The 27,507-nt window shown below is 34.5% G+C and overlaps 2 protein-coding genes and 1 long non-coding RNA gene across 11 annotated transcripts in view; 2 read left to right on the forward strand and 1 right to left on the reverse strand.

Annotated features, from left to right (window-relative positions):
- The first annotated feature begins 1,756 nt into the window (after positions 1 to 1,756).
- LOC138927751 (uncharacterized) lies at positions 1,757 to 24,508 on the forward strand. 8 transcript variants are annotated; one of them, XR_011444225.1, is made up of 3 exons: positions 1,757 to 1,895; positions 10,043 to 10,726; positions 24,293 to 24,508. It is a non-coding gene; the product is annotated as an uncharacterized lncRNA (long non-coding RNA). The 8 variants fall into 8 exon arrangements; XR_011444226.1 differs by having other exon boundaries at positions 10,043 to 10,719; XR_011444224.1 differs by having other exon boundaries at positions 10,043 to 10,664.
- Positions 6,306 to 8,489, reverse strand: LOC108124154 (uncharacterized). Of its 2 annotated transcripts, none has more exons than XM_017239715.3 (2): positions 7,760 to 8,489; positions 6,306 to 6,898 (listed from the first exon to the last, which is right to left on the reverse strand). In XM_017239715.3, the coding sequence occupies exons 1-2, from the start codon at positions 8,255 to 8,257 to the stop codon at positions 6,326 to 6,328; spliced, it is 1,071 nt and encodes a 356-aa protein (XP_017095204.2). In that variant the 5' UTR covers positions 8,258 to 8,489; the 3' UTR covers positions 6,306 to 6,325. The 2 variants fall into 2 exon arrangements, with proteins under 2 accessions (XP_017095204.2, XP_070136927.1); XM_070280826.1 differs by lacking the exon at positions 7,760 to 8,489 and adding an exon at positions 6,988 to 7,540.
- An 89-nt stretch (positions 24,509 to 24,597) lies between the features above and the next one.
- Positions 24,598 to 27,507, forward strand: part of Smr (nuclear receptor corepressor smrter) — a 51,092-nt gene continuing 48,182 nt past the window's right edge. Inside the window, exon 1 of the mRNA XM_017232510.3 lies at positions 24,598 to 25,426. Coding sequence (XP_017087999.2) covers positions 24,825 to 25,426 — 602 coding nt within the window. The 5' untranslated portion in view covers positions 24,598 to 24,824. The remainder of the gene's footprint in view (positions 25,427 to 27,507) is intronic.

A 27,507-nucleotide genomic window follows, 5' to 3' on the forward strand; every position in this document is an offset into this window, starting at 1 on the left:
CCCCCTGCCCCCAGCCCCCTGCTCCCCACCATCAACAAAACAACAAAAAAAAAACCGCCGGCTCCATTAGCCCTGTCTCTTTCACGTTGGCAATGTTGTCACATTGATTGACCCGTTTCTTGCCCCCGACTTTCCACGTTATTCTTCTTCTTCTTTTTTTTTTTTGTATTCGTCTTAACCCCGGGAATTCGCCCCCAACAATCTTTATTCTTTTTCCATTTTTTTTTTGTTTCTCTTTTTTGCTTTAAGTTGCTGAATCTTTTTTTTTGCATGTCCAGCTACGGCACAGTCGCTCCACCCGCCCCCTCCCTTGAGAATTTGCAGTCCACTCTGCGTGTGCTTTCATTTTATTTTGCTTTAATATGATTCTTTTTTTTATTTTATTTTAGCCTTTTGCTAGATGGCTAATGCACTGAAAAATAAAATATTTCTTTTTTAGTAAAAACTTATTTAAGTAAGAATATTATATATTTTATTTTTTATAATTAATTTAATTAATTTTTCAAATTTATTTAAAGTTTTGATTTATTTTCTTTCAGTGTACATTTTGCTTTATTTATTTCGTTTCTTGGCTAACGCGTTTCGTTTCTTTTGGTTCTCTCTTCTTCTTGCGCATCTTGCTTTCTCGCTCCCCCGCATTAGGCCCCAATGTAACTCTTCTTCTTATTTGTCTTTTTTTTCTGTCTGCGTGTGTGTGTGAGTTGAAGTTGAATGTGCCGGTTTGTTCTGTTGCTTTGTTGTTGTTGTTGTTGACGTTGGTCGTGTCATGTTGATTTGTGTGCTCCCCATCCCCATCCCCATTCCCATCTCAGTCGCCCCTCTTTCGCCTCTCTTTCTTGCCTTTTACGTCTGCGTTAGTTATTCAGGGTATGCTGTCGTGCTTCTTCTTCTTGCTCTTCCACTTCTGCTTCATCTTCGCATACTCACATTACAGACATACACACACAGATACATGCATACAAACAGACAACTACGCAAACAACATCAAGACAATGCGCAGTAGATAACAGCCCCCACCCTGATTACGCTCTCTCTCTCTGTCGTTCTATCGTGCCTGCTCTCCCGCTTACAAAAATAGTTACAGTGAGAGACATTAATATAAGAAGCAGTTATTCAATATTATTATTTAATAAAAATAATTCTAACTTTAAGATATGATTATCTGTCAGATACTTTTGTATCTTAGAATTTTATTTTTCTTTTAATAACTATTCTCTCTACTTGGATTGTATCTGTAGGTTACGTGTATCTGTTAGTATGCCCGGTTGTATCTATGGCAACACAGCGTGTGATATATAAGAGCCATATATATAAGATATATACATATATATAGATACATATTTATATATGTATGTACGTAGCTTATGCAGACAGCTGCTTTGTGTGTCAAATTGTAGCGAAAAAAAATGATTTTTTTTCTCAAACCAACCAGGAAAGTGGAAGCAGGATGCAGATAGTTTGGGGAGGCGAATAAGAAGAAGCAGACGAAGAAGAGGCAACGACCCAGTAGCGAATTTTGCAATTTCACCAATGTAATTTTTAATTACTTACTTATAATAAAGTTTTAAATTTTAAATAAAAATAAGTTATTAATAAATAAATATAAATAAAAATAAAATAAACAAATGCAGCAAATTTGGCATGGGGTGTGTCAGTGTGTTGTTTGTTCTCCACCGGGCTCCGCTCTCTTCTCTCTGTTGCTGTGCGGCTCTGTTTTTGCGCAGCACTCTCTCACCCACCGCCAGTCGCACTCACTCGCTCACTTACTCACTAGCACGACGGACCGACCGGCTGACGTTCGTACTGGCGCACGTTTGTTTTTGTGTCTGCCGGCGTCGTCATTAGCAGAGCGACGTTGCCAAACTTCAATGCTGTAGCTACGCGGCTGCCTGTATGTAAGTATGTGTGTGTTTTATATCAGAAATTTCCATTTAATTTTTTATTTAGGTTTCTTTTTTTTTTTTTTCTTTATTTATTTTTTTTTTTGTATATTTTTGCAACGCTTGCGTGCCAGGGAATTTGTATGTGTTTGGCTTTAATGGTATACACATGTATTATTTTTCAGTTTGTGTGTCGGTGTATGTGTGTGGGTTGGTACTTTAGTTACACTTTCAGCTGCTGTTTCCAAGCTTTTATTTTTATTTTTGTTTCGTGTTTTTTTTTTTTCTTTGTCGGTTTTTACGTCACACCTTTTTTGCGGGGGTGGTGTAAGCTGGGGACTGTTCATAGGGATGTGGGGGTAGGGGGGGTCAGTAGTGTGTGGTATGAGGGCGGAATTACTGCATAGGCCTGAGAAAAATTGGCAGAAAATCTCAGTCGAGGGTTGTTTTTGTCTCGACTTTTTTTTACACCGCCATTCGTACAGCCACAGGTGTTGCTGCGCCGTCGACGCTGACGCTGACGGCGACGTTAGCCGCGACAGCAGAGGTAACGCAGCCGAGGCGGCTTTGTCAAGTTCAGCTCTCGACAAAAAAAAAAAAAAAAAAAAAAAAACTTTGCACCTTTGTGCAAATTATTTTGTCGTCAAAATGTGATTGCCACGAAAAGTTAACCTCAAAATTGGTAGCCTGTTGAACGTGACTCACCAAAAAATTTCAGTTAAAAAAAGAATTACAAAAAATATGTAAAAAAAAAGCTAAGCTTAATGAAAAAGTTATGCAAACTGCCTGTATAACTTTTTTTTTGTTTATATTTATTTATTTATTTATTAGTTTTGTTAGTTTTATGTACATATGTATGTATGTTTGTTAGTGTGTTTGTGCACTCTAACAAACTTTGCTCCCTACACTTGACCTTGTTTTGCCATTTTCATTTTGTGCCACACACACACACACACACTACCACTCACACACTCACAGTCTTATTGAGATGGGGATGGATTATTGCGGTTGACTACAAACCAAAAAAAAAAAAAAAAAAAAACAGTTTGTTAGAAGGAGAGACGACGAGTCAGAACAGACGAAGTGTGGTCAGGAGGGGAGTGGGGTGGGAGAAGCAAAAGGAGCCGGGAGTTGGGAGTGAGAGATGTCAAAAGCAAAGCCAAGACGCTGAGAAAGGCAAATGGCGAAACACCAACACACACACACACACACACACACATACACACTCAGAAGAAACAAAAGTTTAATACAGTGGGCAAAATCAAGAGCTTTGGTGAGTTTTTTTTTCCAAGACTTTAGAGTTTATTTTTTAATAAAAAAAAAAATAATTAATACTTGAAGATTTTGAGTTTTTTTTAATAAAAATTAAATTATTTATTAATTCCTAAGACTCTTTTAATGCTCTAATCATTATTTATAAGCCAAAATAAACAAATTGCACTAATTTTTTAAGATTTAAAGCAAATTTTAACCTATTTTCTTTTTAATTTTAATTGTTAAATATGAGAAAACTTCTAAAAAAACCTTTAAATTAATTTAAAACTTAAAGAAAAATTTAAATAGCTTCTAAAAACCTTAATTCCAAATTAAAGTTTAATTTTTGCTTAAAAAAAGGGCATAAAAGTCCCACTGTAAAAGCAAAAAGTTACGGAAAGAGGAAGACAACAACTGGAGGCCAGTAATTTGGCTAAAATTTGTTTTTAGCCACGGCTTAAATGCCGGCTACAACAACAACAAAAAAAAACATCAAAAGCAAAAAAGGCCAAGAAAGACCAAAAATAAAGCCAAGCCAGAAAAAAAACCCCTAAAGAATCGACAGTTAAAGCGAAGGGCAATGTGGTAACAAAAAAAAAAAAGGGGGGGAGGGTAACAACTAAGGCAATAAAAATTGAGAGCAAGGCAACCCCAAAAAAAAAAAACAGGAAGGACAGGGCAACAAAGTTATTAATGACCCGCCGCTGCTTTTATTTTATTTTTATGATTTTCTTCATTTTCTTTTTTCGCTTTTTTGCCAATATAAAAAATAAAAAAAAAGATTAATAAAAAAAAGCAAAAAACACATGTATGAAACAAAGAAAGAACTTAAGAGATTAGCAGACATAAGAGCAAAAAAAAAATGAAAGGCAGAACCAAAAACGAAATAAAACTAATCCGTAATCCTCGGGGAATGCGAGCCGCACCTCTAAAGTTTCTACTCAAATAAGTAAGTTAACCCTAGAATAAAAAATAAATAAATAAAAGAGACTATCTTCTAAGGCTATCATGTATCTGTATCTATGATAATTTCCATCAGATCCTGCCAGAATCGTGTTTTTCCTATATGGCTCCTTCCGATGTCTATATCTTTGGCAATTCTTATCCGATCCTTGAGCGGAATACCTCAAAAGATTTGTGGATCGATTCCCCATCATTCTGCATCAAAATCCTGTTACAAAATATTTTTTCAATTTTTTTCCAAATTTTCCTGAGGATACCCCTGCCAGAATCATGTTGTTCGTATGTGGCTCCTTCCGATGTCTATATCTTTGGCAATTCTTATCCGATTCTTAAAAGGAATACCTCAAAAGATTTGTGGATCGATTCCCCATCATTCTGCATCAAAATCCTGACACAAAATATTTTTTCAATTTTTTTCCAAATTTTCCTGAGGATACCCCTGCCAGAATCGTCTTTTTCATATGTGGCTCCTTCCGATGTCTATATCTTTGGCAATTCTTATCCGATTCTTAAAAGGAATACCTCAAAAGATTTGTGGATCGATTCCCCATCATTCTGCATCAAAATCCTGACACAAAATATTTTTTCCATTTTTTTTCAAATTTTCCTGGGGATACCCCTGCCAGAATCATGTTGTTCGTATGTGGCTCCTTCCGATGTCTATATCTTTGGCAATTCTTATCCGATCCTTGAGCGGAATACCTCAAAAGATTTGTGGATCGATTCCCCATCATTCTGCATCAAAATCCTGATACAAAATATTTTTTCAATTTTTTTCAAAATTTTCCTGGGGATACCCTTGTCAGAATCGTGTTTTTCCTATATGGCTCCTTCCGATGTCTATATCTTTGGCAATTCTTATCCGATCCTTGAGTGGAATACCTTAAAAGATTTGTGGATCGATTCTCTATCATTGTGCATCAAAATCCTGACACAAAATATTTTTTAAATTTTTTTCAAAATTTTCCTGAGGATACCCCTGCCAGAATCGTGTTTTTCGTATATGGCTCCTTCCGATGTCTATATCTTTGGCAATTCTTATCCGATCCTTGAGCGAAATACCTCAAAAGATTTGTAGATCGATTCCCCATCATTCTGCATCAAAATCCTGACACAAAATATTTTTTAAATTTTTTTCAAAATTTTCCTGAGGATACCCCTGCCAGAATCGTGTTTTTCGTATATGGCTCCTTCCGATGTCTATATCTTTGGCAATTCTTATCCGATTCTTAAAAGGAATACCTCAAAAGATTTGTGGATCGATTCTCTATTATTCTGCATCAAAATCCTGATACAAAATATTTTTTCTATTTTTTTCAAAATTTTCCAGGGGATACCCCTACCCCTACCCATGCATAAATAACAACATAATAAGAGCGCTCCCGCCCCCAACTTTAATGGCCCCCCCGTTCGGTCACTTGCACCACCTTGCGCTGGGACATAAAAGAAAAGATAAAATGCATAAAAGTACAAGAAACAAAGAGAAGAAGAAAAACAAATTCAAAAATAACACGACCTAACCGAACGAGCGATAATAGAGCAATGTAAAAAGGGCGAGCGCGATGGGGGGGAGCTGTAGAAAGGGGGTGGCAGGCAGGGGAGACGGTATAACGGCAATGGCAATGCCAACAAATTAAAGTTACTAAAGCAATAGAAACGGGCGAAAAGAGAAAGAGCGAAAAAAAAAACAGCAAATTTCTTGCATGGCGTCGAAACGTGAGCAAGTCAGAACAAGAAAAAAAAGAAGAAATGTGGGGAGAGCTGAGAGAAGAGAGGGAAGAAAGGGGGCCAACGAGGGAAAGAGAGGCATGCATAAGCAATCGCTTGGCAAAACACACACACACACACAGAAACACATGTGGAAATAAAAGAATAAAAGAATCGCAGTCAGCAGCAGAAAAGAAGGGGAGCAGGATGATGGGAGGGAGGGAGGAGGAGGAGGGGTGAAAAAAAACAAGACAGCATGCAGAACCGCTCACTCAAAATTTAAAAAAAGAAAATAAGAGAAAAAAAAAAAACCGGTTCGGGTTATACAGTTCTTTTCTGTTCCGTCCTCCCTCCGGGACTGTTCTCTCTCTCTCCCTCCCGCCGACTGTCTATCTGTCTGTCTTTTATTTTCTGACAATTCTGCAAGAAATCTTTAAACAATTCTTTAGTTTTTATAAAATATATTTATACAACTATTAGTAATTAGTATTAATATTAATTTAAAAAAAAAAATATAGTAGTCATTTATCATTTTCCGGGATGAAGCGGGCCTTCATTGAGAGACGATTCATACGGCCGTAGACGAGCACTTCGCTGATGATCCGTTCGGCGTAGAGTCGCTGCTCCGGACGCATATTCCGGAAGTGGGCGGCCATCCGTTTACCGATTAAATCGCACTCGTTGTCACTCTCTCTATCCCTATCCCTATCTCTCTCTCTCACCCTTTCTCTATCTCTATCCCTGACCCTTTCTCTGACCCTTTCGCGTTCTCTTTCCATCGGAATGTCATCGTTCCTGCCACGTTTCGCATCATTCTCCCCGTAATCGCTATCGTTGCTACTATGCCTCCGGATTCTTGGGGCAATCCGTACGGATTTATCCGCCAATCGGCGATGATGCAACGAATACGGACCACTCTTGAGATTAACGGATGACGTATTCGGATAATCGTCCAGTTTGCCAGGCCCTGATTCAGATTCGGGATCTGGTTCGGGATCCACTTCATGATCCGGATCGTGATCCACTTCGCTGACGCCCTCTATGCCCAAGGCATCCTCTTCAATGGGGAAATTGTCCTGAAAGATGTCATCATCCTGGAAGAACAATAATTTTTGGATTAGAAATCTGGGGTTATAGGTATATCAGGTATCTTTCCCCCCCTCCTAAATAATCCAAAACTCACATCCACATCACTAGCTATTTGAACCTGATGTCCATCATACTGATAGATACTCGACTCTTCCGGATGATACGACTTTTCCTCCTTTGCTGCCAGAAGTCCCATATAACTCTGACTCTGTATAGCCATACCGGCAGCCCTCGATCTTTCCAGATCGTCTTGGATTTCGTCCGTTTCCAGTTCGTATAGGAAATCGAATTCCTTGAAATACCACAACGATGGCATATAAGTGCCATTACTCTTGAGGACCTTTCGCAACTCCCGGCGGTACGAGGTCCGGAAGTTGTTGATCTTTCGCTTCAAAGTATGAATATTGGCATTCGGATCGTATTTCTGGAGAAATTCCAACAAACGTCCGTAGGCAGAGTCACGTCGCTTGCGATCCCGGTACTCTTTACTCCGAACCATCCACAATTCCGGCATTTCGCGGTATAGCCGGAAGAACACCTGCCAGTACTCCATATCCGAGTGACTGTGCTGCGACATGGCGACCAGCAACTGAATGACGGACCGACCGACGACCAGCCCACAGCTCGGACGTCGTACGACTGGCCTTATCGTACGACCGACCGCGTCCAACCGCGATGTCGTGTTCGAACACGATGCTAGAGAGAGCCTACAGTGCCTACAGCCTACAGTGAAATATTATAATAGAACTGCATACAATACAATCTCATAAATAACAACCCCAAGCTATAGGTTTCAGAGCATTAGGGTGACTCTTGGGAACTTCAGCAATTAGGATGAAAACCCTATAGGGTAGCCCTATACTCACATTGATGCTGGTCTCGTCGAGACTGTCGTCCAGGCTCTCGGATTTGACGCGTACCGGTGACTGGATGTGCAGAACTGGTTTCAGAAAGTCCATCAGATGATACCACCAGAGTCGGGGCTGGTAGCCGTTCTGCGAGGATTGGACCTTTTTGATTTCCCGGCGATAGCAGCATCGCAGCGAGTTGATCTTCCGCTTGACATCCTGAACGGAGGAGTCGCCGTTGATGCGTCGCAGGATTTTGAGGAGCTCCTGGTAGCCGGGCTCCTTTTTGAACTTGGATAGATAGTCGACACTGGTGCTGTCCCACAGGGCCGTGAAGTGGCGATAACAGCTGATGAACTCCTCCATTACCTCGCGTTCGTCGTACAGTGTGTGACTGGCCCCGCCCACCACCGAGACTGATGGATTGGTAGCGGGGGCAGGGGTGGTGGTTGTGGTGGCACCACCACCCGATGACGAGGACGTGGACGGTACCAGCAACGGGCCCGGTCCCACCATTATTTTCGGATGGACTGAGACGGACTGACGGTGTATGACGAACGTGATGATGCACGTTGGCGGGGGTTGTATGACGCCCGGTCTGATGTTTGAACAATCTGCATGAAGCAACGTGTGCGAGAGGCTTTTCTTAGCTTGTTTGTTCTTCTTTTATGTCTTTTACTCTTATTCGTTTTATTTTTATTTATTTATTTATTTTTTTTTTGGTTATAAATGTCGCGCAGTCGACGTTGCTGTTGCCTTATCGGCTTCTTCTTCTTCTCCGCGGTGCGCTGTTGCCCGTTTTCACTCGACGCTTCGAACATGTTGCTTTCGCTTTGCCTCTTTTCGCCTTGTCTTTGCCTTGCTCAATTGCCTCTCTTCTCTGTGTGTGTGTGTGTGCGTGTGAGATTTTTTTTTTTTTTTGGTTTTGCACTGAAAACTGGCAACGTTGCAACAAAAAAAAAAAAACGCGCTTAGAAAAAAAAAATGTTGCAAGTCTTCCGCCGGCCGGTTGCAAACAACAACAAAGCGAGTAGGAAGGGGGAGGTGCAGAAAATAAAAGGAAATAGGGTGAGAGCGACAGAAGGAGAAAGGGTGCGGGGGGACTTGGGTAGACCTAATAATAACAAGCCGAAAGCAACAACAACAACTCGTATACGGTATTAATAGACATGGAATATTAACGGTTATGAAGGATAGATGAAAGGAAATAAAAGATAATAAAAATAATAATAAATTATAATGATTAAAAAAGTATCTCAGATTCGAGGAGAATCGAGGAGATTCGAGAGATTGCAGGTGAAAAACGCACACGTTTTTCTCTTACATCTCTTCTTCTAGCTAGCTCTCTTTTGGTTAAGAGTGTGTGTGTGTGTTTCTGCTTTTAGGCCTGGCCTAGGCCCACGCTGGCCGTTGCCCTCTGCCACCACCCACCCACCACCACCACCACCCATCCATCAAACGACCGAACATCCCCCTAGCCCACCCCCTCCTCTTATTATTATTATTATTATTTTTTTTTTTTTTTGCGGCAGCCTGCGCTGAGAGCAGCGCATTTCAGCATTTCACTTTCACTGCAAATTGGCAAGCGACGAAAAAAAGGAGAAAACAAAACAAAACACATGAGCCGTAAGAGCGAGTGAGAGATGATCGGAAGGGGGAGGAGGCGGGAGGATAGAAGAGTGGGTGGAGGAGGCAAGAACTGAAATTAAATCGAGCTCTTTCAAGCAAATTCTGATTTTTTGCTATGAAAAGCTCATTTTTCTTTCAATTATTTATTTATTTTTTTATTTCTTCTTTTTTTTTGTCTACAGTTTCCTGTTATTGGCACCCAAAGATATCTTATTTCAAAAATTAAAATAAACACCAGAATTAGTCATCTTAGGCTTGAAAATGATTGTGGAGAACAGGGTAGTACTATAGAATGGATCTATATAGAAAGATATATATTTATTTCATTAGAAATAGCTTGAAATCCTTAAAAACCTTGTCCCTTTGTCCGTGTGTCCGCCTCTGCAGCTTAAAAAGTCTATAAGTTCTTTATTTTTAAAGCTATTAAGCTGAAACTTAATAAATAGCTCTATTTTTGTTATTACTATTTTATAAAAAAAAAAATAAATTAAATCTATAGACTATAAGCTATAATTTTCATTTAAAACTATTTTCAAAAATGGCTAAAATTATTAAATCAGACTTTTATATTATTTTTGTTAATTTTTAGGTCTATTTTAAAAATTTTTAATAATAAACTTGATCTTTTTTAAGATATATCTCTATTTAATTCAAACCCTATACAATTTTTAGGACCACCACTGTTCCCAGGTTGCCTTCGCACCGTTGCCAACAGCACAACCGGTTCGATGTTCGAAGCGTTCGGCTCGACGTCGCAGAACCGGGCCGCGCAGCTAACATTGGCAGCCACGGAGTTCGGACAACAGAGGCAGCAACAGCAACAGAAACACAGAAACGGCAGCCAACGCCGAATAGTAACCGAGTTTTTTGAGGCGTGTTTTTGAAACAATTTTCAATAAAATTTTAAATAATTTTTTTAATAATAATTTCAAATTCATATACCGTTATTTTTGTTGGTTAGAAAGGTAAATGCAAAGAAACACCCCGCTGCTGCTCTGACAGTGCTGCCTGCCCACCATGGCGTCGCAGTCACAGTCGTTGTCGTTGTCGCAGTCGCAGTCGCAATCGTCGCAGTCACAGTCGCAGTCGTCGTCGTCGTAGTCGCTGCTTCTGTTCGCGTTGCGTTTGCGTTGTCGCTGGTTCAATGGCTAGAAACTAAAAACTCGGGTGTGTGCTGCCCTCTGCAGAGCATGTGAACAAAAATTTGACAACGTTTTCTGCGAAAAAGAAAAAATTTATTTATAAAAAATAAATAAATAAATAAATTTAATAAATTTATATTACCCAAAACGAGGTAAAAAGAAAATAGAAGAAAAAATAAGAGAAAGAAAATGTGCAACGCAATTCGGGTACCAAGTGCGTGTCTTCTGTGTGTGTGCCAGTGTGCGTGTGCGTGTGTGTGTGTGCCAGTAAGGCATCTAAAGAATAAAATATAAAATTAAAAATAAAATAAAAGAAAAAAAAGTAAAAATTGCGTCGCGTTTCTACTTTTTTTTTACGTCTCTATTTCTATTGCTCTCTCGCTCGCTCTCTCGCTTTAAAGTGCAGTTAATAAAAGTGTTTCCCAGTGTGTGTGTGTGTGTGTTGTTTTTGTTATTTTTCTTTGCTTAATTTTGCACTAAAAAATAATATAAAAACACACACACACATGCGTTCTTGTTGTCTTTGTTTTTTGTATTTTTTTTTTTTGGGGCCAACACCACGCCCTGTGTGCTAAAAAATATATATTTATATATATATATGATACCGTTAGCCACTTGCTTGCAAAAATCAAATAATTTTTTTTAATGTTTAAAAAATGAGCCAAAAATCAGCAAATTTTTTATAAAAAATTGGCTTCAAGTTCAGTTTTTAAAGTGTGGCAGCTGAAACCTGAACTTCGGGGATTCTTCTGGATTTTTTCAAACATTTTTTTACGGTAAGTTTAATGGAAATTTATTTTACTTTTTTTTTTAATTTTATTTTCTAGGTAAGAAGCAGGTTAGATGTATTAACTTAAGACTATATAAGTGTGGGATCTTCATAAGTGGAGTTATTTAATATTTTTGGAAACAAAATTTAAACACCGGCGGTATAAAGCAGATGCTTTGTTTTTTAAATTCAAAATTTTAAAAAATGTATTAGAATTATGGAATTATTGAAATAAATTCTTTCTTTATTGCGAAGTTTTTTTAATATATATCTTTTGTATTTTTTTTACTCTTTTATTTAAAAAGCTGAAGGTAACTTTTGTATCTTAAAGATATCATATGAAATTAAACTTTAAAAAAATCCTTAGGTTTTAAAATATATATTTTAAAAGTATATATTTAATTTTTAAAGTTCCATGGCCTGGGAAAATTTATTTTCTTGATTAGTTTATTAGGTTATAAATTAATTTAGTAATCTTATCGGCAAAGGAAAAGTTTTTTTTAAAGATGATTCATTATTTTAAAATAAAAAAATATATAAAAGTATGTAAATATTTATTTATATATTTATACATAATTCTAAATATATGAATGAATATTATATATATAATATATGAATATTAAAAACTTATACAGTTAAAAAAAATATATTTTTAAAGCCAAAGAAGAGGACCATTTTTATAAAGCCTTAAAAATACTTATTTTTGGGAAGAAATATTTTTTTTTATTCTTTAGAGAATAATATTCTTCCAAAAAATCAAACTTAAATGATTTAAATTATGAAAAAACCATTATTTTCAATATAATATTCCATTAGATCTTAAATATTCCTATAAGATCTGGAAATCTTTCTAAATATTATCCAAAATAGTTGTCTAGAAGGAACTAGAACAAAGTTGAAGTACTTTTTAAAGCCAAAAATATAGAAAGAACTCAATATAGAACTTAATTAAAATACCTTAATATTAGAACTCAATATATATAAAAATAACTCAAACTTATTCTTAAAAGAACAACAATTGCATCAATCTTTATCCTATTTTTTGTATAATAATATTTTTAAATTGAAAGTTACAGATTTCTTAGAGATTATTTGAGGAAGTTGAAGGAATATTGGTTAAATAATAGTATTATGTCGTTTTTAGAGCCTAAAATATAGAAACAATTGTAGCTTTTTAATGAAAGTTCCATAATTTTAAAATTTAAAGAAACTTAAAAGGCTTGGAACTTTAAAATTTAAAAAATAAAACTTATTTTTAGTAAGATTTTTTCGAATCGTTATTTTATAATATTGCGTTTTTTAAGCCAAAAATATAGAAAATTCTAGTTTTCTTTTAAAAGATTAAAAAAAAACAGTAATTAGAAGATATAAAAAAAGTTTTAAAATTAAAAAGCAGCTTCTTTTGAAGATTTTGGAAAGATTTCAAAAAGATCTGTGTTTAAAAATATATATTTTTCAAAAATTCTATAGGACTTTGATCAAAGAATAGTATTATTTTTTTAAAAAAAAAGGAGAATATATAGAAAGAACCCTTTAGGTTTAGGTTTAGAGAACCTATATTTTTATATATTCCATTAGAGAAACTCCAAAATTTATTAATTTAAAAACCAATAACATAAAGTTTTCAAAAACCTCTATTTTGAAATAGAATTGTATCTGAAAACTGATTAAATAAGAGTATCATCCGTCTAGAAATTATCATAAATATATCGTTTAGAAGAGATTCTCCCTAGAATCTTGAGAATCTTTTTCGTGGGTTTAAACTGGTTCTCCATTCTCGTCAAAATCTTCATAGATTTCAAATAAAAATCCCTTCATATCTTTTGATTTTTTTTATTGAAATGTTTAAATTCCTCAAGAGACATGTGTCTTTGTCTTTGTCTAGTATTTTTGTCGTTTTCTTGTCTCGTCTTCTTCATCTTCTGGCGCCAAAAATATCGAGTTTATTTTGTTTCTCTCTATTTTTTTTTTCCTTTTTTTTATTTTAGTTTTGTGTCTATTTTCTGTTGCTGTCTTCTCCCCCCCACCCCCCATTCAAATCCATCCAAAATGCGGTATATATTTCCATATATTTGTGTTTGTGTATTTTTATTTTATATTTATTTTTATACATTTTTTTTTGTTTTTTGCCTTTTTCGGGTTTCGTTTTACTTTTTCGTGGCCTTTGCCTTTGAGGCTTTGTTGTTGTTGTTGTTGTTGTTGTTGTTGTAGCTCAGCAGCTTCTCTAAATATTTGCCGATCAGCTAATTAGCATTTAAATTATTCAAATATTACCTTTGTGTGTTTTTCAAAATTTCTTTTCTTTGTTAGCTAGAATATATATGTATGTATATATTATTTCTACGTGGCCTAAAAGTGGTTATACTGTTATTTAATTTAAAAAAAAAAAAACAATAATAAGAAAAATAATACAACTTTTGAGACTATGAAGAATTTGTTGTAGAACCGGTTTTTTGGCTCACTTTATTTTTTTCTAAAAAAAAGTAATAATATGTACATGCCCCTGGTTTTTCATTTATTCATTTATTTATTTATTTATTTATTTATTTATTATTTCTTTGGTTCGCTTTTCCGTTTTCTTGTTCATTTAAATTGCAATCGCCATCCGCATATTGATTTTTTTCTTCTTCATTCAACAAAAAAAAAAAAGAATAAAATATATATAAAAAAGAAATAAAGAAAAAGTTTAGCAGAAAAAGAAATACGCAAGAAGAAAAAAAAAAACAAAGATATATTCAGTTTAGAAGTTTGGCAACGTTGCTTTGGGATGATGGGATAAAAAGATACAGAATGGTACAAAGAAGAGATAGATAGAATTTTAAATAAAAGGGATTTTAGTGTAACTATTTTTATATTAAATTAAGAAATATTAGGTAAAAAATATATTTTTAATATGAAAAAAGTTTATAAAATTCATTTTAGGTGAAAATTATATTTATTTTTTATAAAATTGTTAGTTTTGTATAATTATTTATTTAAAAAAAAACTACATAATAAAAAAAAGGCATACAAAAAGAAAAAAATCTAGATCTATGCAAAAAAAATCCCCATAAAATGTTATATTTCTTTATTTAGTTTAGTTGTTAAATTTCCTTTAAAAAAAAGCCGTCAAAATCAAAGCTAAAAAAAAGATTAGAAAAACTTCCACAAAATCGATAAAACAACAATGAAATTCTATCGATTATTTTGTAATCTCGAACAGGAACCGACAGGAGGCAAGGAACGAGATAGAGGACAGATAGATAGATAGAGATAGAGAGTGAGACACGGAAAGGAGGTGGATGGGGTGGGGGCGTAAAAAGCGGGGGGCGGCGGCTACTGGAAACTGTCACTTGACATTTTAATGGAATTTTTATGTTTGCTTTTGGCAGCAAAAATCACAACAAAAACAAAAACAAAAACAAAAATGGGAAAACAAAGAAAAACATAAATATAAAAAAAAATAAAAATAAATAAAAATCGAAAATCAGAGCAAAAGTCAAAGTTGATATTTAAAAAAAAAAAAAGAAAAATCATTCCTCTCAAAATTCCACATTTTAAAAAAAAAAAAAAAAAAACATGTGAAAGTAATTTGAAAGCAAATTCCTTGCTTGTTCTTATCTGGTCACTTTCTTATCATTGCTCCCTCTCCTCCTGCTCCTTCTCTTCTTTTTTTTGCTTTTTTTTTTTTATTTACTATCTCTGACTTGAATGTTCTTGAACCTGAAAAATGTGCAAAAAAAAAATTATAAAAATAATGAGTATTGAAAAAAAATGCGACACTATTTTATCTCAAATTTAATATTTCTTTCTTTCTTTTTTTTCTGATTTTTGCTTATATGTTATGAGTAATATTTTCCTTTTTTTTTTTTTAGTACAAGGCAGTGAGGTGGGTTAGTCATCAGATTTTTAGTTCTTTTTTGTCTGGGAAGTAATAGAAACTTTGGGTTTTTTAACTTTTTCATGTTATAAGAATGTATCTTAAAGTTACATATAACAAGTTTTTTTTTATATGGTTTTCTTCTATATAATTTACAATAAAATATAAAAAAAAAAAATTCATATTTTTCTAATTGAGAAAACTAAAGAATAATCTCTTAGATACTAGTCTCTGAATAAACTTTTTCTTTTTAAAATTGCCATTTATAATAATACTATTAATATTTTATTTTATTTTTATTCTAACATTAAATCTAGTATTAAATACTAAAGTTAATGTTAATTTAAGGCGCTAGATACAAATTTATTAAATTTATTATACGAGTTACTTATTAATTTTACTTCCCAAGTCTGTTTTCCTTTAAATTCCTCTAAAAAACCATATTTTTAAATTTAATTTTTTTTCTCTATATTTTTCACAAAATAAAACTCGATGATTAAAACGGCAGCAACCACATGTGTGGCATATGCGTTTATTATTATTATTTTGTGTGTTTTCTTTGTTGTTTCTGTTTGATGTTGCAGTTTTATTATTGCAATTTGCGTGGGGGAGCTATTCATGTGTGTGTTGGTGTGCAAAAGCGCAGAAACGAAAACACGCAACAAAACAGGAAAGAAAAAAAAAAGAAGAAAAAAGAGGAAACCATGCCGAAAAATCAGCAACCTACGAAATACAACATTTTGTGGAAAACACGTTTTCCAAAAAACGTACAACTACAGTAATAACTGATAGAGCACACGCACGACACGCAACAACAAGAACCAGCAAGCACAAACATGCACTGCACTCTATTTTTATAAAAAAATAAAAATAAAATAAATGGCGCACTAAATTAAAGCTCAAAACGAAAAATCAATACTTAACTTTACAAAAAAAAAAAAACAACCAAAAATATACATATTAAAATAAAAAGATAAAAGAAGAAGAAGCAGCGACAGCCACAGAACCAGGCCTAACCCTCTGCCAGAGACGTTGGCAGCGCTGCGGCGCTTATCTGAAATAAATTGCTTTCGGCCTACTCGTGATTTTTGTTGTTGTTTTTCTCTCTGCCATTTTACTGTACATATTTCTGGCTTTTACCAACAACAACAAAAACAATAAGGAAAAAAAAATACAAAACAAAAGCAACTAAAAGGAAAATAAAAGGAAAAAAAAAACACCCACACATGCGCTGCTATTTCTACGAACGTGTCTGTTTCTGCTCGCATGTGTGTGCCTGTGTGTGTGTGTGTGTGTGCGCCAATGCTCCACAATTATTATTATTATTATACCGTTCTCTCTCTCTCTCTGTCGCTCTCCCGTGCTCTCTACACATGGCTTTTCTTCATCTTCTTTTTGTACGTGTTTCACCTTGCGCGCCGTGTTTATTGCTGTTGCTTTTGCTGCGTTTTACTCGTTAGACTCGTTTTGGGGCGCCCCCCCACCTCACCCCTCCTCCTTCTAGTTCTCTCCTGTTTTTTTTTTATTTTTATTTTTTTATCATTGTCCCTCTGCCTCAGCCCCTCTGGGCCACCCGCCATCTCTGCCAGCAAGTCTCCTATCATTTTTCATACACAGACACACACACACACACACAGAGAGAGAGACGACGGGACGGGGGTCTCTTTTGTGTTGTTTTTGTTATTGCCTTTGCTGCTGCTGCGGCTGCACTTCATGGGAGCCAACAATGCATGGTTGCCAATTTTCAGCAAAGCAATGTGGGGGGAAGCCAGAAAACTTGGGCAACCATGGTTGGCAAAGAAATGCAAAAAAAAAACAAAAAAAAATAGTACATTTAATGGCAGGTTTGGGGAATTATTTTAAGAACTTTAAAGTTTTGAGAAATGGGTGTAATTTAAGAGTTTTATAAACTTTTTACTTTAAAGGAATTAATATTGGTTAGATTTAATGGAATATTATTTTTAATAGTTATTTTGATTTTTAAATAATTAAATACACAATTAGGTAGAAAAAATTAAAGAATTTACATTCTATAAGTCTAATTAAAGGGTTTTTTGAGGGAAATATTAGGAATATAATTAAAGAATTTGCCTTGAATTTTAAAGAAATTTTTAAGAACTTTACGTTTTTAAAGTAACAAGCCTGAGTTATTTTTAACTTTAAAAGAAGTTTTAAAATAGTATATTTAAAAGAAAAGCTTTAAAACAAATGTTTTGGTTTTAAAAATACGAAATTTTTTAAGAAAAATAATATAAATAGTTTAAAAATATTCAAAAATTAATTTTTAAAACGTGTATTAACTCTTTTAAATTATATAATTGATTAAAATAATTCTTAAACTATTATGATTTATAAATAAACCCATTCCTTTAATAATATTTCCTTTTAAAAAATATTTCTACACAATTTTTAAATATTTTCCCTAAAATGTCTGATTATTTTTTTGGGATTTTTGGCAACAAATTAAGACCACAGACCCCAAACTAATTAAAGGTATTTATTTTTTACTAAAACTTTTCAACAAATGTATTTAGTTTTCAATAAAAAACAAAAAATAAATAAAAATAAAGAAAAAAAAGAAAAACAACGTGTAGTTGGCCCGAAAAATCAAGCAAAGAGGAAGAAAACGGCAACAACACTTTGCATGGGACCGCTGCCCTGTCTTATTCACACACACACATACATACTGTAGACGGCGGCCCCCACCTCCCCCTTCTGGGTTTGGATTCTCTGGGGAATTTTTGGTGAGGACGTCACTTTGACGTTTGACGGTTGGTCGGTCTGGCTCTCTGTCGTTTAGTCGCTTGGACGCTTTGTTGTTCGATTCGTTTTATGACGTTGCGAGTTTTATGTCTGCCCGTCTCTTGGTGTGCGTGTGTGTGCGAGTGGGAGAGTGTGTGTGAGGTATTCAGTTGCCAACGGCTTGCACTTGCTGTTTCTGTTGCGTCACCCGAGCTCTTTCTCTCTCTGACACACACAAACACACACGCTCGCACGAACACGAACGTTCCTGCGCACGATGTCTCACACAGAGAGCACCCTCCCCCCGCCCCACATAGCCAGAGTCGCCGTCACCCGGCCTCTTTACCACCCACTCTCCATTCTTCTTTTTTTTTTTTTTTCTCCTGCTCCCCTTTTTCCTGCTATTTGCCCGCCAGCCGCCTACTGTTTGCTTTCATAGGAACAGTGGTGAGCATTGTAATAGGTACAATGGGTGTTTCAAAATTATTATTGTTATTTTTTAAATAATTATTTAATTATTTTTTATATTTAAATTAGGGTTTTTTTTTCTTAATATTATTTGTATATTCTCTTCTACCGTTCTTTTCTATATTTATTTCCCTGACTGTTTCCCGCTTTGTTGTTCTCTGTTTTTGCTCAATACCGCCCCCCTTCCGCTCGGCGACCTCCCCTGCTTTTGGCCCCCACATTTTTTCGCCTTTCCTTTGCCTTGCTCCATTACTGCTTCGCTGGGTCGTTTATTTGTTCTCACTCTCGGGCTCCCGCTCTCTCTCTCTCTCTCACTCTGTTGCCTTTCTCGCTCTGTCTTCCGCTTGACTTGTGCGCAGAGAGGGCCCCCCTAGTGCTTCTGTCTCCTTCTTCTTGGTGTTGCCTTCTCGCTTCCCCTCCAACATGTGCCTCGGCATCATTTCGTATTCTTCTTCTTGAAGTTTTTTTGTTTTTTTTTATTTTTATTTCTTTTTTTTTTTTATGCTATTATTATTATTATAACGCAGCGCTGCTGGCTTTGCTTGTGTTTCTTTTTCTTTGTCGTTTTCTTTTTTTTTCCTTTTTTTTTGTCGTATAGTTTTTAAGCCTCTTTCATATTGTCGTCGTCTGCTGCTGTGTTTTTATTTGTCTGTGTGTGACTGTCTATGTGTGTGTGTGTTGTTATTTTTATTAATTTGTTTGCGCTGGGGCTGTTTTCTGTTTCTGGCTTTTGCTTTTTGCCATGCTGCCTGTGCCTCTGCTGCTGCTGCGTGAAATGTGGCAACAGCGCCTGCTTTAATCTTACGCGTGCTTAAGTTTTTTTTTTTTTTTTCTCGTTCGGTCTCACTCTTTCATTTTGGCCTGAAGTTTGGCAACCTGGCCCCCGGTAGTCTGCTTCTGTGTATTTTTATTGCTGCGACGCTTGGCTGATTTTTTTTTTTCTTCTTTCTTGGTTACCTTCTTTTTTTTTTTTTTTTTGCCAGCTTCTTCCTTCTCTTTTTTCTTCTCCCTATGATTTTAGCTTTTATTTTTGCTTTGTGGAATTTCGTGCTTAATGTTTTTTTTTTTTTGGCTTAAATTCAATTTATATGTGTATGTGTGAATTGAATTTTAAATATTTTTTTGTTGCTTAATTTAATTTTATTTATTTGTGGCTGTGCAGTTTAATTGCTTTCATTAAAAGCAAACACAGTTGCAAAAAAAAAAAAAAAGTTTAATAATAATAATCATAAGAAATATGGGGTATGCCGGCAGCGACGCTGACAGCGGCAGAGGGGGCTGAAAACATGTGGCTGATTGAGTTTTCGTTTTCGGTGCGACGTTGCCGCCCTTCACCACAAAATCATTTTCAACAGGCCCACACACACACACACAGCCAGGCCAGGCAGCTGTCTTTCAGTATCTATGTATATACTATATATGTACATACAGTGAATCACATTAATATTCGGTTTTTTACTTTCTCAATTTCAAATGAAAAGAAAGAGATTAAAAAAAAGACTTAAACAAAAATTTTAAATAGCAAAGTAAAGCTTTTTTTATTACCTATTCATAGAAATAACATAACACAGGAATTTATTTTAAATTAAAAATAAAATTAAACAAAAACGAAAAACAACTCAAAATTTGTGTTACTTTAATATTCGGTATTTCCTTATAGACCTAAAAAAAAACTATTTTATCTTAAAATTAAATTTATCTTAATATTTAGTGTGATACCCATTATTTTTTATGGTATCGCTTAATCGTTTTGGCATATTTCGAATAATTTTTTTTGTGTATTCGCCGCCAATTTTGACCCATTCTTCCTGAAGCCGTTGTTTCAATTCCGATATTGAAGATATCGGCGTTTGGTGTACACGGCGGTCCAATTCACTCCACAAATTTTCTATGGGATTGAGATCAGGTGATTGGGGCGGCGTTTCCATGACCTTTGGGCAGTTGTAAAGCAACCAGGACTTCACTTTATGCGCCTTGTGCTTTGGGTCATTGTCCTGATATAATTTAAATGAGTTCGCAATGCCCATTTTCTCCGCCGACTGCTTCAAATTTTCTTTCAAAATTTTTAAGTATTGATCTTGGTTCATTATCCCATCAATAAATACTAAATTTCCCACTCCTTTTGTGGAAATGCAGCCCCAAATCATCACACTTCCCCCGCCGTGTTTAACTGTTGGCCTAAGGTTATTTTTTTTCAGCTCAGTGTTTGGTTTCCGCCATACCATTTGCTTGCCGTCGCTCCCGAAAAGATTAAATTTACTTTCGTCAAGGAAAATGACATCGTCCCACCAGCTTTCGTCCTTTTTGGAGTACTCCTGGGCAAAGTTTTTTCGCAACTTTCGGTTGCGCTCCGATAGCAAAGGTTTTTTACGGGCGATTCTACCGTTGTACCCCTGTTTTTTTATGGTACGCCGAATAGTTTGCGCCGAAACTTCCTTTCCATGATCGGCAAAGAGTTCAGCCGACAATTCAGGAGCACTAAGTCGAGGATTTTTTTTTATTTTTCTGACTATTTCGGCTTCTTCTCGATCAGTCAATTTTTTCGGCTGTCCTTTTTGCTTTATTAAAGCCACTCTTCCCTCATTTTTGAAGCGTCGGACGATGTCACCGACTGTGTTGGGCTTCATGTCAAGCATTTCGGCTGTTTCCTTGTAGGTCTTGCCCTCTAAGTGAAGTTTGAGGACAAGATTTCGCTGCTCCAATGATGCATTTTTACCCTTGCGGCCCATCTCGAAAATCGGTGCTCGTAGTAGCTTTTTTTTGGCTTGTTTGTAGGAAATGAATACCAGTCATATGTGTGCAATTCGGGGAAACCCATTTTTGGCGGATCTGAAGTTGCCACATTGTTTTAACGTAATACTTATAAAAATACCGAATATTAAAGTAAAGCCATTTTCAAGCTTTTTTTTTGTTTCGTTGTGATTCTTCTTTTAATTTTTAATAAAGTGCTAACATATATATACCTACGTAAAGACAATATTTCAAAGTTTAAAATACCATTTTTAAAATTTCGTGATTTCTTAGTATAATACATTTTATTCGCGTTTAAAGTTGCAAAAAAAAAAAACCGAATATTAATGTGATACACTGTATATGTATATAATATATATATATATGTATCTATGTATATCGAATGATAGATGAGTGGGCGAAAAATTATTGATGAGTTCTTCTCTTTTATTTAAAGCGATTGTTGAAATAATTTAACGAATGATTTCCTAAATATTTCACATACTTTTCGCTTGAATGAAAATCTTTAAATATTTTGCAATAATAATGTCATTATTTTAGGGAATTTCCACGATGTTTTCCACTACAATTTCCATCCCGACCCGTAGTCTCGTACTCAATGGCTATTGATTGCATTATAATTGTGGGAATATATTCTTCATTCATGTCCAGGGCCCGGTTCAGGGCCCAGTCCAGGGCCCGGTCCGGGGCCTTTGTCCAAAGAAATTCTCTCCCATTGATTGTAGACCTGCACGTACGGACTTCTTTAATTGCCAAAAATCCAATTTAATTAGCCGATTTCTCGTAGGCGAATGTGTTTTTCCCATTTTTGATTGCATATTGTTTACTTCAGGCCTTTGTTTTAATTTTGAATTAATTAGGATGGGAATTAAATAGAGTTTTTTGTAATTTATAACTTTTATAAGAAAATAGTACCAAAATGTAGGTAAAGCCTCTATCGAAACCCCCAGATAGGGGCTTTACCTAAATTTTGGTACTATTTTCTTTATAACAGTCTATGGTTATACTTTAAAAAGATTAAACATAAAGAATATAATAAAAAATGTATCATTTTGGGAGAGATTTTTAGTTCTAATCGATAAATATCGATAAAAATGAGGAATCATACAAGAACTTACTGGAAACTAGGCACAGGAAAGCTATAGACTAGATTTATGTTAATTTATTTACGATTTAACGAAAAGAAAACAAAGTTATATCCTTCAAAGACTAGACTTTTGTATAGATTTAAGTTTCTGATAAATATCGATAAAATTAATGATGAAAATAATACACAAATTAGGGTAGAAACTAAAAATAGGAAGGTTAAAAACATTTCTATTTAAAGATTTCATAAAAACTAGCATAATTTAACTACCTATAGCGATTACTTTTGGATTATTTTAAGCTTTTGATAATTATCGATAAAAAATAGACCAAATAGTTGAAGAAATAACAAGAAAATGAAAAAATTATGGCTTAGGATTGTTAAAAAATCTTTCAAAGATGCTTATTTTTAAGATTAGACAAAAAAAATAATATACATTATTTTAGAAGTCGATAATTTTCGATTAGTTCATGGTTTTGGAATTTATCGATAAAACATAATGTAAATATTGGGAAAATTAACAAGAAAATAGACTTAAGAAGGCTAAGAACTATTTCAAATACATATTTTTAATTAAAATTTATATTAAAAGTCCATAATTTTCGATTAGTTTATGCTTTTGATATTTATCGATAAAAAATAATTCAAGTAATATGAACATTACGAAGAAAACAGACTTAGAAAGCTAAGAACCATTTCAAATACGTGTGTTTTTAAGAATCAACAATAAAAATGAATAAAAATCATATTAAAAGTCGATCATTTTCGATTAATTTATGTTTTTCGTAATTTTTGATACAAAATAACCAAAGAAAGAGAAAAATAACGTAAAAACAGACTAAAGAAAGCTAAGAACTATTTTAAAAACTTGTCTTTTTTAAGATTCAACAATAAAAATAAAAAAAAAATATTAAAAGTCGATCATTTTCGATAAAATTGTATTTTTGATACCTATCGATACAAAAATACAAAGAAAAACACCTTAATTACCTATAACATAGACAAAGAAAAGTTTAAAACCCCCTTAAAACACATAAATATAATAAAAAGTTAATAAAATAAAACTAAAATTCTAAAAAATCCCCTAGAATCGATTAAAAATCATTCAAGTACAGTCCCCCATTAGCGGAAAGTTACAAAGACAACTGGTTTGTTTTATTTGATTATATGGAGGAGGTATGGAGGAATTCGGGTGTAAATAAAATACCTTAAGCCCCCGGTTAGATGATAAAAAAAAGCCAAACAAACAAATAAAAAATAAACAGGCTGGCCCAGGCAGGCTGAAGTAATTCAATGACTGAAATACAATCGCAATCGCAATCGTAATCGTAATCGTAATCGTAATCGTAATCGTAATCGCAATCGCAGAAAGCCGATAATGCGAGAGCTGCACTTCAAACCGGTCTGGGGGACTGGGCTCTGAGGTTGTATATATATATATATATTTTTTTTTTTTTTTGGGGTCTGGTACGGTACCTGGGGGACATTATCTGTTCGAATATTTATGGCCATTATCGATTTTCTAATCATCTAACCTGCTATCCCTGCTATATGTTTTCTTTGTTTTTTTGTCTCCTTTTTTTTTATAAATATTTTTTCGCAACTAATCTTTTCTTTTTTTTTTGTGAATTTCTTTACCTTTTTCAGGCTTGAAGCGAACGCACGGCTGGATGGGATTTTGGATGATAAACCAGCTAAGAGCGAGACAGGACACGGCAGTGAGCGAGACAGAGAGCATTAGGAAATAATCAAAAAAAATAAAGAAATAAAGTAAAAGAAGGAGAAGAAAAACAAAAAACGTGTGCAAAAGCTGTTAATTAATGGAAAAATTTCTTCATTTTCGGTTCAAGTTTCTTGTGTTTATAAAAAATTATATTAAAAAAAAATACTATAAATCTACTAAAAAATACTTCAAATAAAAATAGAAAAATAATTTAAAAAAAAATATTTATAAATACACAAACACACACACGCACAAGGTTCACCCTAAACAAAAAAATCGCAAACTATTACATTTTTTTTAATGTTTATAAGTGAAGTGATGTAAAAAAAAAATTAATATTTTTTAATTAAAAAATATGTATATTTTTAATCTCTTCTTTAGAAGCAGCAACAGCAGTGTGTGTGTAAATAGATAAAAAAAAGAGAAATTTGTTAAAAAATAAATTTTGAAAATATGATAAAAATTTGTAGAATAACAAAATAAATGTGCAAAAAAAAGAAAGAAATGGAAAATAGTGCAAGTGCAGCAGTTCGGCTGGCATATTGTTGCAAGTGGCAGCAACAACAACAACAACAACAACCTACCAGCAACTAAAAAGTGTTGCCAACCTAAAAAAAAATGAAAAAGAAAAATTATAAATAAATGGAAAAATAAAAAATAAAAATAATAAAAAAAAACTAAACCCAGGTTCAACCCGGAAAAAAAAAAAAAAAAAAAAAGAAACTAAAAAAAGAAAAATTGTTTTTTTTTTTTTTGTGGGGCATTTCCTATTGGAGGATGTCGCAGTGCAATGGTGTTGCAAGCAACAAGAGCAACAAAAGCAACAACAACAACAACAAGCATACCAAGTTAATACCGTTCATCAATTCTGGCCACAACAACAAGTGTTTAAGCCAAAAGAGTTCGGCATGAAATGGAAGCAGCTATACGCTCCACTTCAGTGCAGGTCGGTGCTCCGCCGCCCACAAACAACAACAACAACAACAACAGCAGCAGTAGTAGTAGCAACAACAACAGTAGTAGCAGCAGTAGCAGCAACAACAGCAACATCAACAACAGCAGCAGCAGCAACTCCAGCAGCAACAACAACAACAACAATAGCAGCAGCAACAACAGCAGTAGCAGCCACAACAATACACCAAACGGTGCACAACAACAACAACAGCAGCAGCATCAGCAACATCAACAACATCAGCAACAACAACAACAACATCATCATCAAAGGGTTGCCAGCAGCAACCAGCAGCAGCTGCAACAGCAACAACAACAACAACAACAGCAGCATGATAATGGTCCTGCCTCCCTACCCTTTCCATATTCAGTGGCTAATCAGCAAAATACAAAATCAACTCAACAACAACAACAACAACAGCAGCAGCAGCAACAACAACAACAACATCAGCAACATCAACAACAACAGCAGCAGCAGCAACGACAACACCAAAAGCAACAACAAGCTGCCAACATGTCCGCGTATCAGCAACGTTTGCCATCAGGTGCACCGTCGATTCACAGGTGAGATATTTTAACTATTTTATAAAATAAATTAAAAAAAAAAAAAAAAATTTAAAAAAAAACTCATGCCAAGTCGAACTCTAGACTCGAACTTGAAGAACTAAGCCTCTGGACTAGGTTTAAGGAGTCAGGAACTTGATAATAAAGTTTAAGATAGTTTTTAAGGTTCTGAAGACTTTCTTATTAGAGATATTATAGAGAAGAGATACAGAAGAGAGAAGAAGATGATATTATAGAGAAATATGAAAATAGTTCGATTACCGAATTCGAACTCGAGACTTAAAAGTCTCTGAAAACTTTTAATTGAAACTGGGTCTAAACCAGTGGTCGGCACCCCAATACATTGATATGATTTTACCGCATTAGTGTTAGTAACGAATAGCAGAAAGTAGGCTGTGAGCATGACGTTTCACGCATTTATACTGTGTGTGTGTGGCAGAGCTGGGGCAGAGAAATTTCCTATGCCCCCGAGATAGGGTCGTGCCGACCTCTGGTCTAAACCCTAGACTAGGATTGTAAAAAAAATAGACTTCAAGACCTATTTTCTATGACTCTTTACCTCTTTTTATATTTAAAATTCTCTTACAAAAAAAAAAAAAAAAAAAAAAAAACTCTGCCGTAATCGAACCCTAAACATATCTTTTTCAAAATCTAACACTGTTTTAAAGCTTCCAAGAACTCCCTAAAATTCCCTTTATCTTTGCAAGCTTTTCCACAATATTTGTATAATTTATAACCTCAAAGCAATAGATTTTCTTTTTCTGCAAAGACAACAAAAACAAAAACAAACAAGAGAAAAACTTTAATACAAGTAATCAAACATTGCCTCTTTTTCCCGCCTCTTCCTCCCTGGCAGTCTCCTCTCTGCCTTTTTGCTGAACAAATTTCCGCAGCAAAGCTCATTTCCTGTTTGCATTCAAAGGCCATTGACAATGCTGCTAAGTGTGTGTGTGTGTGCCAGAGTTGCCACCCAAGTTACCACAATTTTCCATCGATATTCTGGATTTTTTTTCTGTTGTCCGGTTGGGTGAGGAAGTTGCTTTTTTAGATGATGGATTGATGGAGAGGTTTTTTAAATGAATTAGCCATCAGAATACTAACAAAAGCTAAAAGCAGAAAAGCTTAACAGTGTGACCTTTTAATATTTTTATTCTTATCAGTGTGACCGTTTTTAGTATTTTTTTCTAATATTTATTATCAATGGAGTTTCTAAATGCATTGGCTCTTATCTAAATAATTAGAAAAGGTAACACTAAAAGGTATTATTATATTCTTAACAGTGTGACCTTTGTTTTATATTACTATTCTTATCAGTGTGACCGTTTTTAAGTATTTTTTTTGAATATTTATTTCTAACAGACTTCCTAAAACACATCATCCATTAGAATACCAAGAAAAGCTGCCTCTGAGAGGTGTTGCTATATCCTTGCCAGTGTGACCTTCTTTTAATATCTCTATTTTTGTCAGTGTGACCGTTTTTTGAGTTTATTTTTTAAATATTTATTATCAATAGAATTCTTAGAAATCTAGAAAACTAGCAGAGATAAGATTACCAAAGTAAAAGGCTGAATGTTAAGACCTTTTCTCGATGACCTTGACTTGTTATCTTTTTGAAATTTTTTATTCCCTTAGTTATGCAAATTCTTAAAAGCTACTCTGGAAAACAATACAGTTTCGTTTTAAAAGAGAACTTGTTTTAAAAATTTGAATATATTCCTTTGAATAATTTTTTTTTAGTTTCTTCAAAGGCTTTAATGTTAATAACACTTTGCATTTCAATTGATTTCATAATTTGCATTCAAAGCCAGTTGGTTGAGAAAATGCGGAAAACGTGGCAACAACGATAATGATAATGATGATAATGATGATGATGAGGCTTAGTCTTTGCGGTTCAGACAACGAATCGGGAAGTGGGAAGCACTTGAAAAGATGCAAAGAAGAAACAAGAAAACAAAGCAGAAAAACTAAAGACTAAAATAATTATGTGTAATTCGACACCATTGACCTGCCACAACGATTGAAGCAAAGGCTGGAATTAGCAACACCCTGGGTACCCGAGTTCTATCTCATTGAGGTTTTTT

Source organism: Drosophila bipectinata, chromosome XL (assembly GCF_030179905.1).
Source record: "Drosophila bipectinata strain 14024-0381.07 chromosome XL, DbipHiC1v2, whole genome shotgun sequence".
Classification (NCBI taxonomy): Eukaryota; Metazoa; Arthropoda; class Insecta; order Diptera; family Drosophilidae; genus Drosophila; species Drosophila bipectinata.